Here is a 15,659-nt window from a genome sequence, read left to right on the forward strand (position 1 = left end):
GTGAGTGGCACTTTCTGGGGTTTTGGTGCCAGGAACTAACAACAGCATCTGAGCCATGATTATACTAAGACATTCCCAAATACCCAATTTAACTAAATGAGTACTGTTTATTCAAAGTATCTTCCTTGGAATGTTACCTTTCTTTAGAAGATCTAAATAAATGGTTTATTATAATGCTTACTGCCCTATAGCTGAGAGAAAATCAGGGTCTTGGCTTAGTCATTGGGATGCATAAGGAACCTTAAGGGAACTCCATAGAGTGCCAGCCCCACTGATGTGAAATTGATTTTAAAACAAGCTATAACTTTTTTGGGTATTTATTTTGATAAAATGGAAGTTGGGGCAAGGCTTGGTTTATAACTATAGACTGCAGAACCTAAAAGTTATTTAATTTCTTTTGTGATCAAACATAAACATTGAAAAGGAAACATTCCAACGGACATGAGTTCCTTTCTTGTTACAGGAAGAATTCTATGAAATGATGTGGCCAAGGGTGAGCTGTTTGGCTAAGGTTTCCAGTTTCTTTGGTGAGCCATATCTTGTAACCAGGGATGAGCTAGACCTGTAAGCTGTAACAGCCTATAGAATAATGTCAGCCATCTCGGCAGCCAATAATATTCATATTAGTTTGTCAGATGGAGCTCTAGAAATTACTACAACAATAATAAGTCTTCTCTTTTACACAGTGGCAGGGTTTAACATGTTCATATGGTGAATTAGGAATCCATTCGACTTGTGTTTGCCTGGTTATTGCTGAGCATACTGAGGGGAGGGAAGAGGCAGTGTAAACTCTGATACACCAACAGCTGTCATGAATGTTACTGGTGAAAACATACCACCTAAAGCATGGAGATGACCCAATCATAGGCCATCTATAAGAAATTCACTTCAGATGTAAAAACAAAACAAAACAGAAACAGAAAACAAAATCATGGGAAAAGATGAAGAACGTTAAAAACAACAACAGAAGTGACTCCATGAACAGAACAGAGTGGACTGCTGCAGGTCAAAAAATGGTGTTAGGGACAAAAGGAGTGTCACATTATCATAGCGTAAGCACAAGATAACATACGATCCTGTGTATGAACTGAACAGACAGACAACGGAACATATATAAATGGGGATTTCCATACTTACATTCAACAATTTATAGAAATATTAGACAAAAATGAGCAAGGATAGGAAAGAACTAGATAATGGCACAGTAAGTAAGCTACGCTGCTTTAAAAACAAAACAAAAAAACTATCATATTGGGAGGAGAGGCGGGAGGGGAAACTGTGGTCAGGATGTAAAATAAATTTAAAAAACAAAAACAAACAAACAAAAAAACCCACCATATCTTAGCAAGGATATAAGAGAATGCAAGTGCATTTAAGCCCTGTGAAGCATTGCACAGACCACATCCGGAGTCAAACCACAGTGAAGACAAAACATAAGTCTACCAAACATGCAATCATACATAGTGCGTGCTCTAACACGCTGCCATATAATCGGAGTTGATAACTGAGAGAGAATCTCCCTTATAAATGAACAGTCAGCTTGGCAGTGCTGGAACACACCTTTAGCACCTGGAAGGCAGAAGCCCGAAAATGCTGTGGGATGCAGTCAGACCTAAAATAGTGCTGAGAGGCACAGCCACAGACCCGAACGCTCACAGCAGCAAAGTTAAATGCTTTCAAATCTATGTTACTATCTTAAAAATATAGGGAAGGGGGCAGCACTTAATACCAACACTTAAAGGCAAAGGCCAGTCTGGTCTAATTAGGGAGTTCCAGGACATGCACAGCTACACAGAGAGAGTCTGTCATAAAACGAAAACAAAGCCCCCCCCCCCCAAAAATCATAACAATGAAAAACAAACAAGAAAAAAGGCAGTGAATAAACTTAAAACCATCAAAGGAAATGAAGTGGTTATAAAAGATAAAAGTACACATTGATAAAATTACAGATAAGAAAAACACAAAGAAAAATAAAGTTGATGCACTTCTGGCAAGACCAAGTGAATAGGCACAAGTCACCAAAACCAAAACCAAACAGCTCCCATAGCCAATGAAGAATGAGAGGTACCAGGGACAACTACAATACAACTTGAAAGCAATGGACCGCACTCCTCTAAACTTACATAAACCACCTGAACCCTACCAGCTCCATCCATTTCCTGCAAATGTCATGACTTCTTCCTATCTGAGATGAGCACTCACTGTTCCACTGTGTACATACAGCACACTTCCAATGTCCATTCACTGCATGGACATCTGGTCTGCATCAAATTCCTAACTATTATGAGAAATATTATTTAATTCTGGTGGTATTCATATTAATTGGGGAGCTTTTATGAATTTAAAGATGTAATTATACTCACTGTATCATCTAATTTATACAGAAGCTGCGGGGTTCCCGGCTGACACAACAATGATGGAGTGCTTGCGTTCAAACCCTGATGCTGTGTGCCTGCTGCAGTCATTTTACTGCAGTCTCTGCTTTCTGTCTTTGTGGAGCTTTATTTTTCCTGTCTGTCAGAAAGAGTTTCTAGTCCACAGAGATTTGCAGTGATCCTCCTGCCTCAGCCTCACATACCACAGAACACAGCCCCTCTCTGAGGGCCATGGCAAAGACCACATCAGTGCGCAGTTCACGAGTGTCGGCTTACCTGCTTCTTAATGGCGTAGTTCTCACCATCTTCAGCCTTCATTTTTTCAATCTTTTCTTCTTGCTGCTTTGCTTCTTTCTCATACATCACTTTTTCTTTGACCAATCTATAAACAAACCAAAACTGTTTTAGAGAATTAGCTTGTTTCTCTAACTGATAACAAAGAAACGATGTACACAGAAAGCACAGTTAAAAATACAAATATGGATAGGCAAGATGGGGGCAGCTAATTTAGTCAGAGAGGTGAGAGCCTCTCTGGGTCCTCTGGGTGAAGTTGAGCATAATGCACAGAGCACAGCACTCTGACAGGAAGAAGGAAACCTACTTTTGCACCCACGATGTAGAGTTAGGAACTAACACTTCTTCTGTACTGCTGTTTTATTGGTATGTTTTCTAAAACTTTGTACATGCACCTTAAAGAATACAATGTGCATACATTTAGTTTATTAGGGAAAAAACATCAAGTCTCAAGGAAAGATGAGATTTATTATTTCAACAAAAGCCCTGCTTACTACTCACAGGGAACTTAATTCTATGTTGGCCTTTCCTTATACAAAAAACTAGAATGGGTAATTTAAAGGTAGTTCTCTCACAGACAATTAGTGGACACAAACCAGCACAAATAATGTTCAAGCAAGAAAAGGTACAGAGCAGGGGGCTCGGTAATAAGGATGCAAAACAAAGACCCAATTAGCCATAAGTAATTCAATCTCCCTAAAATCAGGTTAAATCAAGTTTAATAGAAAAAGATTATGTTGGCTAGCTTTTATGTCAACTTGGCACAAGCTAGAGTCATCTGAGAAAAGAGAATGTCAACTGAGAAAATGTGGTGGGCAACCCTGCAGGACACTCTTAATTAGTGACCGATATGGGAGGGCCACTCCGGGGCTGTGGTCCTGGGTGCTATAGTAAAGCAGGTAGAGCAAGCTCATGGGAGTAAGCCAGTGGGCAGTATTCCTCCAAGGCCTCTGCATTAGTTCCTGCCCTGACTTTCCTTCATGATGGACTATGACCAACCAGGACATGTGGGATAAAATTAATCCTTTACTCAAGTTGCTTTTGGTCAATGGCTTTTTTTAAATCACAGAAGTAGAAACCCTAACAAATAACATATCAATAACATAGCAGCATCCCTCTATAGACAGTACATATGTACAGTGTGGTGGTTTGAATGAGAATGTCTCAAAGAGGCTCATGTATTTGAGTGCTTGGTCTTAGTTGGTGGAACTGTTTTGGAAAGGATCAGGAGGTGTGGCCTGTTGGAGGAGGTGTGTCACGGGGTGGGCTGTGAGGTTTTCTCTATCTACCTCCTACCCTACTGCCTCTAATTTGAAGTAAGATGTAAGCTCTCAGCTACTGCTCCAAGACCATGCCTGCCTATGCCATGTTCCCCAACATGATGACAATGGACTAACCCTCTGAAACTGTAAACAAGTCTCCAATTCAATGCTTTCTTTTATAAGTTACCTTGTTCATGGTGTCTCTTCACAGCAATAGAAAAGAACCAAAGCATACAGCAAAGAAAAGTTTTCTGGCTCCACCACATTAAAAACAAGCCTCCATTTGACTTGCTTAATTCTAATCCAACCTGTAAGGAGAGGGAACCCCTATGGAGAACATGGCAATGGAGACTTTAAAGTATATTTCTAAACATAATTTGATTTTTATAGTTTAACTAGATTATATCTCTGACTGTCCTAAAACAGCTATGTATAACCAGGCTGGCCTTGAACTCAAGAGATCTACCTGCCTTTGTCACCTAAGTGCTGGATCAAAGGCATGAGCCACCATGCCTGACCAAATTCACAGGTCTTTAAAGCATGGTAATACAACAACACCCTCTGCACTCTGTGTTTCCTGTGGAGTTAGGCTAGCATAGGTTAAGACTTTAACATGAATTCTACTCTAGAACTGAAGCGTCCTAGTCAGCACCTACCCTGGGTCATTCTGTGCTATTTCTAGACAGAAATGCAACAAAACACTAACAGGAGTAGATAGTTATGAGTCTCACACACTTAGACCCTGGAATACTGTCAGTGAAAGAGCAAAATATAAAATACACATTTACTTTAAGTTTTAAAAACACAACAACAACAAAAGGATGCTTAAGAAACAAACAGCAAATGAGCATGAAATTCCTGTACAGTTAACTGAACGGAAGCCCTGGTGATTTGGGAGGGAGAGATTAAAAAAAGATTAATTTTATGCCTTTTAATAAGTGGTGTGGGAGGTCCTTCTGCCTGTGTGTTTCCTTTCTTTAGTTAATGAATAAAGAAACTGCCTTGGCCTGTCAATAGAGCAGAACATAGGTAGGTGGGGAAAACTAAATGGAATGCTGGGAGGAGGAAGGCAGTGAGACACCATGGATCTGCATGAGATAGGCGCTGGGAATCTTTCCTGGTAAGCCAATAAGAAGCTAGAGCTAATGGGCCAAGCAGTGATTTAATTAATACAGTTTCTGTGTGTTTTTTTTTCGTGGCTAAGCTAGCCGGGCAGCTGGGATGAACAAATGGGCTCTCCTCCTACAAACAAGGTATAAGCTTTTTACAATTTTTTATTATTTAAAAATTTAAATTATCCTTATTAATTAAGTGTAACACAATATTTAATAATTTTCAAACTTCCTAGTTTCCTCTTTGGTTACATTCACTAATTTTTTGGAGTAATGCAGAATCTACCTAATAGTGTAATTCTCTAAGTGTTGCTTTCCAATATATCACTTAAAATAACAATTTCAAAGTAATGCTACTGCAGCTTAAAGGCAAAATTAATTGAAAATACTTTCTATTACTCTTACAAATCTTATCTCCAAAGAGCAAAGCAGCTTCACAATATGTAGGTTCTAATGAGCAAGAAAAGCTTACTGTTAAGGAGGCTGTAAGCAGTATAAAGGATTGACAACTCTTAGTGGGATAATCAAATAACAAACCACCTTTAACATAATGTGTAACACACAATGGACAATTACATATGCAGCCCAGCACTGCTAGTACCGTCCACCAAATTCACTTGTGCTAGTGGTCAGATACACTGAAGAACAGAAGTTCTAGGGATAGACAACACATTTGTGTAAAAGGTCCTGGGAAGGACTTGTAGAAACAAATCTGCTAAGCATGGTTCAAGTGCAAACACAACGGAGATGCAAGGATTATCCGTCTGCGTGGCTCCTTCAGAACAGGTGCCCCTCACCACAAGTTTGAGAAACGTTGTAGAAACTCACATTTTTTTCTACAAAACTCACAAGTGCAAATTTAACACATTTAAACATACTGCTCATACAATACAAGTTTTCAGGTAAATCAAGAGCTTCAGACCTTGCATCTAAAAACGCTGATTTTTTAATTTTTTTTAAATTTATTATCCTAATTTTATAGTTTTAAGAATTATAAATACTATTTTCAACATATTTATGGCCATCTAATATCTAATATTCCAAAACCAAGTGTACAAGTAGCAGGTCAGTACAAATAACAGTGGTAATAAGGGCTAAAGGGGCTGGAGAAACAGCTCTTACAGTGAACCCAGGTCCAATCCTGAGCACCTGTGGCAGCTCACAACTGCCTGAAATTACAATTCCAGGGGATCTGACACCCTCTTCTACCTCCACAAATATCTCAAGTATCACACATACATGTGGTTTACTTACATACATGCTGACAAAAAGTCATATATAAAATAAGCTTTTGGTAGGATGGTGGTGGTGTACAACATTAATCCCCACTTAAGGAAGCAGAAGCAGGCGGATCTCTGTGAGTTCGAGGCCAGTCTGGTCTAAAGATAGAGTTCCAGGACAGCCAAGGCTACACAGAGAAACCCTGTCTCTAACCAAAAATAAGTAAGTTCAACTAAAAAAATCTTTAAAAAATATTGGCAAAGGACCTATACATTGGCAAAGGCACTTCTTTAAGATGACATGCATGTGTAGCAAGCACATGAGAAGCTACTCAACCCTATCCATCAGGAATGAAATCACACTGCACAACAGATGTCTACCATCAGTCAGATCATAAGTGTCAAGTATTTGGAAAGACAAAGAAAAGCAGAAAGCATTAAACAATGCTGATAGAAATGAAAACGGATACAGTTGTTTTGAAGTTGGCTATTCCTCAAAATATTAAGCAAACCAAACTTCTAATTCATCTCAGTGCTACTCCTAGATATATCCCTAGAAAAACTGAAAGAGAAGTCCACATGAAACCTATGTCTACAAATGCTGACAACGGTTTATGTGCAACAGACAAAACATGGGAACTCAAAATTGCACTTCATGGACAAACAGAATGTGGTATATCCATTCATTGGACTACTACTCAGCAGTAAAAAGGAGTAAAATACTCTAGGGGAGAATCTATCACAATTATTCTGCTAAATGGATATAATAACAAACTGATTCGTAATGATATCATGCCTAGATATTAGTACATCTCTCAACCCTCACCAAAAAGCATCCTTTCCTGGAGTGAGCTCCAGGAAAGTCTAAGATACACAGAGAATCTCTGTCTCGAAAAATCAAAAAAGAAAGAAAGAAAGAAAGAAAGACAGAGAGAGAGAGAGAGAGAGAGAGAGAGAGAGAGAGAGAGAGAGAGAAGAAAGAAAGGGAGGAAGGAAGGGAGGAAGGAAGGAAGGAAGGAAGAAAGAAAGAAAGAAAGAAAGAAAGAAAGAAAGAAAGAAAGAAAGAAAGAAAATCTGTAGTAGTCGAGGACTGTTTTGTTTCTGACATGGTGAAAATGCTCTAAATATGATACTATCTGCCCCATCTGTGAGTGACAGGAGTCACTGGACACTCTGGATGACTAAACTGTGACTAAGTAAACTGCATCACAACAACTCTCCCACCCCAAAGGAAGCAATTTGTGACCCCAGGATGAGCTTCAGGAAAAGCTACAAGCCCTGATCAATCAAGTCCAAGAATGGAGCAAAAGAAAAAAATGCACAGAAATGGTTTTTTACTTGCAATTTAGAACTGATACTATTGCTGTTTCTCTTGTTGATGCTCCCAGAGGTGAGAGGTAAGCCCCCTATTGCTGAAGACACCATGTACTTCAGACACAAGCCTAAAAGCTTCTTGAGCTGGAACTGACCCTACCTCCTCAAGGACTAGCTTTCCGGACACCAGACGGTGCCACGCAATAGAGGGAAGCAAGCAACAGTCCTCCCAGCTATGGACAATCCGACAGTCCTCCCGGCTATGGACAATCCAACAACCCCATAGGTACAGTAGCGGCACACACGCTTCAGCAGCAACCTTCTTTCTAATTAGATTTAAGACCCTATCAACAAGAGGGGACTTGTGTGGTACTAACTCAGTGTAGTGCAGCCATGGAACTTGGAGGAGAACCTACAACCACTAAAACACCACAAACCTTAACTGTACTAAATATTTGTCTTTATACGCAGATAGGGATAGCCCTCACCCTCATCAAGGAAACTTTTCTTTGCCATAGACAGAGCCCATTACATAAAACCACAACCAGTCTACAAGCAGAACTGTGAAGCCTGGTCCCAATGGATAAGTCTCTAACATAAGTTTGACAACTAAAGTTCAGGGAACATTGAGGGAGATGGGACAGAGAGAGAGTGTAAGAGGCAGAGGACCAGGGAGTTTGTTGTGAGATTGTGTCAAAAGTTACAACATAAAGTTTCACCAACATGACTGCCTAAACCTGAGCTGAGTAAGAACTGTAGTAACAGACATGCCAAAGTAAATGTTGGAACACCAATAAGGCCTCAACCCTACACAAAGGACTGCACTAAGGAATACTGAGAGTGGGAATGTCTTCCCCAGGGAAGGTAACTAACTGCTTATCCAATACAAAATGGTCAGCCCTGAAAACATACACAACTAGTAACATTAAATAGACTGAGCGGATTGTATTTATGTATTTAGGAATATATGTAACAACAATTAATGAAAGAAGGGACTGTAAATTTGAAAATTAACAAGGAAGGGACATGGGCAGAGTTGGAGGGAGGAAAAGGAAGGAGAAAATGATATAAGTACAATCTCAAAATACAAAAGAAATAATCTAAAAATTACTTTAATAACAATTTTCAATATTAAAATGCCAGAGAGTAGAGGCAGAATGGGGCCAAGAACAAGGTCCACTTTTCCAGAGCATGCCCAGTGATCCACTTCCCACAATATGCCTGATTTCTCAAAAGTCTCATCAGATTTCAAATCCATCAAGGGATCAATTTGTTGATTAAGCCATCAACAGATTTTAGGATGGCAACAAATGTACGAATCTTTGGGAGCCAACTCAGATTCAAACCATAGTGAGCTGGATAGGCTACCATTCCATAACATCCTATAATTCAAAGAAATAATCAGGGCTAGGAACCGCTAGCCAGAGCTAACTAGGTCAAGGACTATGAATGGGCTAGACTTGTTGTAGGTGCTCACTGCAATCTGAATATTTAAGAAATGAAGCCTAAAAATGTGAATATATTTGTCTTTTAATATTTTCCATTTAAGGAAGTAAATAGAGCAATTGTGGAGCAGAACAAAAGTGACAGACAGTAATGGAGAAATGAGAACACAGTAGTGACTCCTCAGGGAGATATATAATGCTTTAGCCTGCAAACATATGACCTTAACCTCAGCCACCCCACTACGTTATGTTTGCCTACAAAGAGCGGCAAGAACAACCCCAGCAAAATTAGGGACACCTACCTACTTGCCACACTGTAACATGCAAATGCTCAGGAAACAAGTAATTGAATAAAAAAGTTACTGCCCTGGAAGAGAGAAAAATCACCCAGCTACTGAGAACAAGTAATACGAGCATACACAAAGTAAACACAACAGAAACAGTTCAGTGTCAATCAATGAATAGATGACAAGTTACACGATGCTGAAAATACAGCTGTTAGTGGTTGCAAAGTGCGATACAGGACAAACATAACAGCTTATGAGGCAACAAAACTGGGTATTGAGGTCATTATCACATCACAGTTCAAGGAACATCCCCAACCACACACTACATGCCCATGTTCTGTTTTCAATTAGAACTGCCACCTAAAAGTTTGTGTTAAAGGTGTGACTACCAGTTCAGAGTTTGGGGAAAGAGACTGGATCCTGAGGTCTTCATCTATCTATGGAGTGACAATCTAATGGTACCTTAGGAAGGTGATGGAAACCAGGAAGTTGGACCTGGTACAGGAAGCACTATGGTAGATGACTGTAAAGACTTGGTCTCTCTCAGTCTCTATGCTTCCTGGTTGCCATGAGATGAGTTTTTTTTTTTTTTTGGTTTGTTTGTTTGTTTATTTGTTTTTACCATAATGTTCTGTCCCAGCATAGGCCCAGGAACCCTGAGTCCAGGTCCACCCTTATTCCCTATGTTGTGACCAGATCTTTATCTGATCAGTGATGTGAAACCAACACACACACACACACACACACACACACACACACACACACACACACGGCCACTGTGGCTGCATAGCAATGTGGCTCAGAAGCTTCTCTAACTCATTCGTGGGACACATTTGTAAGATTGGAGAAATAGGCGTGGAAAAGCTTCAAGCTATGTAACTAGCAGAGCTTCTTAGGTGATTCTACTATGAGCCTGAAGACCAACAGTCCATAGATTTCAGATGGGAACAAGGGTCCTATCAGGAACTGTGACAACAGGAACTGTAAAAACAGGATTCCTATGAGATTACAGCTAACCCTGCTCAACTGTCTGCCACAACCCAGAAAGGAATGTTTGCTGGGACCATCTTTCTTTCAAAATAATCTGTCTTGCCCGAGCAATTCCAGGAAGAGACTGCAGATCCCCACAGCTGTACCAACTTCCTCATTTCTAAGGCCCTCACCTGTCCCTATAAAGCAGTGCTTCTTAGCCTTCCTAATGCTATATGACCCTTTAATACAGTCCCTCATGTTGTGGTGACCCCATTATAAAACTATTTTAACTGCTATAACTGTATTTTTGTTACTGTTATGAATTATATGTAAATATGTGTGTGTGTTTTCCGATGGTCTTAGGATACCCCGTGACCTCAAAGGGGTCACAACCCACAGGTTGATAGTCACTGCTATTAAAGGTTCCCACTAGCTTCCCCCCCTGCAGAGCCCCATTACTGAGGTAGAGTGTCTGACTTCACTGTGTGAAATAAACAGACTCATTTGTTGAGGTCAGACTCTGGTCTCTCTTCTTTCTTCTTTCTGCCTTCTGTCTTTTTACTCTGCACTCCAAAATCTAACGAACAGGACTGGGGCCATACATGTCACACTGTGGCAAACAATCTGCTACCATTCTGTGTATGACTTCAGACCCTGTGGGAGGGGAAGGTGAGCAAAAGGGTGATGCCAGATTATCTGATGAAGGTTAAGACTATCACGGGGCTGCCATCAGGAGAGTCTGGATGATGAGCTGATTTTAGTCAGGTTTATATTGAGAACCGAGACCAAAAGCAGAACACAAGAGTGTTCACTGAAAAGCCAGAGCAAACAACGAAGGTAAGATAGCTCAAGAGATGAGCCTACAAAGAGACAAGACTGCAACAGGACAGCAGCAAAGACTGGGAGGCACTGAAGGATTGGTTGGGTCCTCTGCACCCCAAGCACAAGGGTAAAGAAAGAGAACAAAGGGGCAGAGCCACCTAGGGAAGTAGCACTCAAAAGCCCACTGTAGTTGTGGCGCAGGTGGTTTGGCTACCGACTGAGCTAACAGTAGACCTAGGTATTACTCAGAAGATGCTGGTCTTAGAGCCCTGCAAAATGATACAGATATTCAAGGTTTCAGAGGTTCCTTTGCTTCCTGACTGTCCCACCCAAACCCTTCCACCAGGTTATCCTACCACCACAGGCTCAGAACTAATGGAGCCAGCTGATTGAAACTTGAAACCGTGAGCCCAAAGAAATCCTTCCTTTCTTCCTTAGGTAACTCCCTAGCCCTGTGTTCTCTTATCATCTGCACCACCATAACCAATCTGATCTCCCATGCACAGCAGCTAGTGAGGTTCAACAGCTCTTCTTCACAAAGAGGAAGGCAGTTATCACAGCACATCCTACAGGTACTGCTACTCCTCCAATTGTAGTAAGGGCGGGAATAAAACTCACAGAACTTTCGGGGACTTATTCAAAGAACAGGGTTTTTTTTTTTTTTTTTTTTGTTTTTCAAGACAGGGTCTCTGTGTAACAGCTCTGGCTGTCCCTGAACTCACAGAGATCAGCTGCCTCTGTCTCCCAAGTGCTGGGATTAAAGGCATGCGCCACCACCGTCCAGCTAGAACAGTTTTATTCTAAATGTCTTACCGATCATTAAGCATTTTAATACAATTCACAACCTTTTGAAAACACAACAAACTCCATGTTTAACATATCCAATTATGATGCATGCTGCTAGCTCCCTACTTGGAAATCAAGTAGATGAGAGAAACCAATCTAGGTTCTATCCATCCGAGAAGTCATGTCTCTCAAGTCAAGTCAACCCTAGTACCCTTGCCCTCCATGTTGAGTGATAGTATATATGGATATGCACAAGTGCCCCAGTGTAGCAAGCTTGCTTGTGGGACTCTCTTTGCACCAACAGCTGGAGACTCATGGTTCATTATGAAAAAAATAATCAGTAATAATTCATTATTCATTTTGGCCTTAACTTAGGTTTTCCCCCAACTAGCTCTTATAACTTAATTAACTCTTTTTTTTTTTTTAAATCTATGTTCTGTCACTTGCCTTGGTTACCTCTTCCTAATACAACACATACGACTTGCTCTGAGTCCAGGAGATATCCATGTGCCTAGATTGCTCCTCCCAGTTTTTTTTCTCTCTGTCTGGAAATCCCAGCTATTCTCTCCCGCCTAGCTATTGGCCATTTAGCGCTTTAGTAAATGAATCAGAACATGCTTTAGGCAGAGACATATTTTTACAGCATGTAAACAAGTATTTTGCAACATGCCAGTGCTTGATTCAACTACATAAAATGTTCGACTGAAGGTTCTAGAGAAGTTGTTACTACCCTACATGGGGTATTATTTTTATTCCATCTTGGACATTGTTTTGTGTGGTATGTGCCAGGTCTGTGGCGTTATGACAAAAGACAAAACTGAATTTAAAGGACTGGTCATTCTAGAGCGTCCTTGATGATGTAACTGAAGTCTTTGCAAGAACAGTACCTGCAGATTTCTTATAAAATAAAATAATCCAGTCGGGCAGTGGCGGTAAGCAGCTTTAATCCCACCTCTCAGGAGGCAAAGGCAGGAAGATCTCTGTGAGTTTGAGGTCAGCTGGTCTACAGAGCAAGTTCTGGAACAGACAGAGCTGTTACACAGAGAAACCTTGTTTTGAACAAAACAAAATGAAATAAAAAGATTTGAGCTAACACATCTGCACTGACACACAATTCGGTTATTCCACAGGACAGATCATGGTTCTCTGACTCTAGAACAGTCAGTGCAAACCAACAAAGCATTCAAAAGTGGAATCTTTATTTCTTTCCATACTTAAATGAATGTAAATGAAAGTTAAATTACAAAATCCAGTTTTCTTTTATTATATCAAGAAATATCTATATAAACCTTGTGGAAGACTGCATTTTATACTTCAAAAACTTTTATTCAAAACTTTAAAACCTTTTATTTTTAATAATCTCCATAATTATTGGCAGCTAAACTCCAGGATAAATATTATCTTTTATCTCAATCACATTTTCATTTTACAAATCACTTCTGTTGGGTGTCCAACAGTAAGATGCCAGAAGAGGACAGGCAGGGCAGCTAGAGTTAGCACCGACAGAGCTTCATGGAGCTAGGTTGTCTATATATCCAGGAAGCACCATGGAAAACACATATGTTCATAACTATGATGCCAGGGAAGCTTAAACCAGCAAATCCAAGTCAACTGCATTGAATGAGATTTGAGAATCTCCTGATTTAGTATTTACCATCTATAAAGTATATATTCCCTACTAATTTTTTTTTTTTTTTTTTTGTGGTTATTAAAAAGCTCAAAGAGACATTCTACTGTCCCCAACCTTCAAATGACAGAAAGTCAAGATTTGGAGTCTGGACTGGGATATAGCTCAATGTAACATTTCTGTCTACCAAGCATGAAGCTGGGGTTCAATCTCCACTACCACAATGAACATACAAATAAATAAAATAAGATTTTGAGGTGAGTAAAGAATTTTCAACAATATCCTTTATTCTTGAAACTGAAAAGTCCACTAGACACAGACAGAATGAGGTAGGACTGGAGAGGTTGTTTGCTCTAAGTGGAATATCTCCTTCTCATTCTTCAGGCCCTCTCACCATCTTCTAAACCTAACTTAAATACTCTTTTCAGTAGGGCCATTCTACCACCAAGCCTCTCACTAGCCCACACTGATGCTGGATCCTACGCATCTTCATGGTCTATTACCTCCATCACAATGTTCATATTTTGTCTACTTTTGCTCTTGAAAGCAAATGCCCTTAAAGACTGGTGGTGGACCTTACACCAGCATCTAGCAGGACTGTGCTCATGGTGTTTACTGGATGTACTCATCATCATTCTGAGGTAAGCAGAACAGCTCTCATTTTGCCCATCAAAAGAAATGACTAAGGGAAGGCCACGTGGTCAGGAAATGTGAAGTGAGGAGTTCATTATGAGTGTAAGCACTTTATATCCACCAAATTAGCACACATTTAGAGTAAATGAAATAATTTTAAAATCTTGAATGCCTTTTACCTATTCCAAAACTAAAATAATTCCACATTTTAAGACTGAAATAGCACAAAAGAGGACAGAATAAAGACAACTGGTTCTACTTGACAGCAGCTACTCAGCTCTCAAAAATGGAAGCAATACATTGTTCTTGCACAGCCTAAATGAAAGAAAATGAATGTTTAATTTGAAGGCATTTGTTACCTTATTTCTCCTAGTACCCATTAATTAATCAATTAAACTGGAGATGGTTCAAGTTCTATTAACTGCTGAAGTAGAATATATGCTCTAATTAATTTTAATAAATAAGTTAGACAAAACATATTCCATAAACAGCTAAAATGATGCATGCAAAATCCAAAATCGATATAACCGTTTCAAAACTACAAATCTTAGAATTAGTGACTCAAAAACACCAATATAAAACAATATTTCACTAATTCTCTTAAATTATCCCTTAAAGTTTGAGATGTAGAGAAATTAATTCAGTGATTAAGAGCACTTCCTGATCCTCTAGGGGCCTGAGTTCCATTCCTACACACACTCTGGGCAGCTCACAATCATAATCACCTGTAACTTCTGTTCCAGGTTATCTGCTATCTTCTGGACTCCACAGACAATGCACAAAAGGGACTCTCTTATCACACACAGACACAGACACACACACACACAGAGACAGAGACACAAACACACCATTTTTCTTTATAACAGACAGTAAATCTGATCTAAAAATTCAAGAATTGAATTCTTTTTACTTTTTCTAAAACTGGGTGATTCCCAGATTGTGAAATCCTCCAAGTCTTTGCTGTCCAACCTTAAACATACCATGCAACTCACAAATATGTGTACTATTTTAAATCCACTGCCCATTTACTCTACTATTTATTCGGAGTAAAACATTTACAAACCACTGCTCTGCATCAGCCAATGAACCCTTTAAAGGCTTCACTGTCACAGCTGGAGCCACACCCAGGACACATGAACATATGTGTCAGCATGTGAAAGTACAGTCTTCCCATGAACCAGAATAATACATACATACTGTATTTATAGGATTTTATGAGCACCACAACACCATGCACAAATAACTGTTCTGCACAGCTCCTCATCTACTCCAGATGAGAAATCTGGCAGGGTCTTTTAAGGCCCTGTATACTGGCTTAAAAATCAGAAAGATCTGTCTATCTTGAACACACATCTATGACAAATATCCCTTTCTGTCATCTACCTAAAGACTCGGTATCTACAGTACTGAGAGTTGAATAAAGACAGAGAAACAAAACTCCAGCAAGCGATTCAAGCCTGTAGGTATACGGATGCTTCTTCACCTGAATATGCAAATACAAGCAAATTTC

The 15,659-nt window shown here is 39.7% G+C and overlaps 1 protein-coding gene across 1 annotated transcript in view; it reads right to left on the reverse strand.

The window, feature by feature from the left end:
• The window catches only part of Tbca (tubulin folding cofactor A), a 55,932-nt gene that overhangs the window by 8,139 nt on the left and 32,134 nt on the right, over positions 1-15,659 (reverse strand). The window contains exon 2 of the mRNA XM_050153875.1: positions 2,652-2,757. Within this exon, the coding sequence (XP_050009832.1) occupies positions 2,652-2,757 (106 nt within the window). The remainder of the gene's footprint in view (positions 1-2,651; positions 2,758-15,659) is intronic.

The sequence above is a fragment of the Alexandromys fortis genome, unplaced genomic scaffold (genome assembly GCF_014885135.2).
Source record: "Alexandromys fortis isolate MF-2015 unplaced genomic scaffold, M_Fortis_MF-2015_v1.1 scaffold_79, whole genome shotgun sequence".
Taxonomy (NCBI): Eukaryota; Metazoa; Chordata; class Mammalia; order Rodentia; family Cricetidae; genus Alexandromys; species Alexandromys fortis.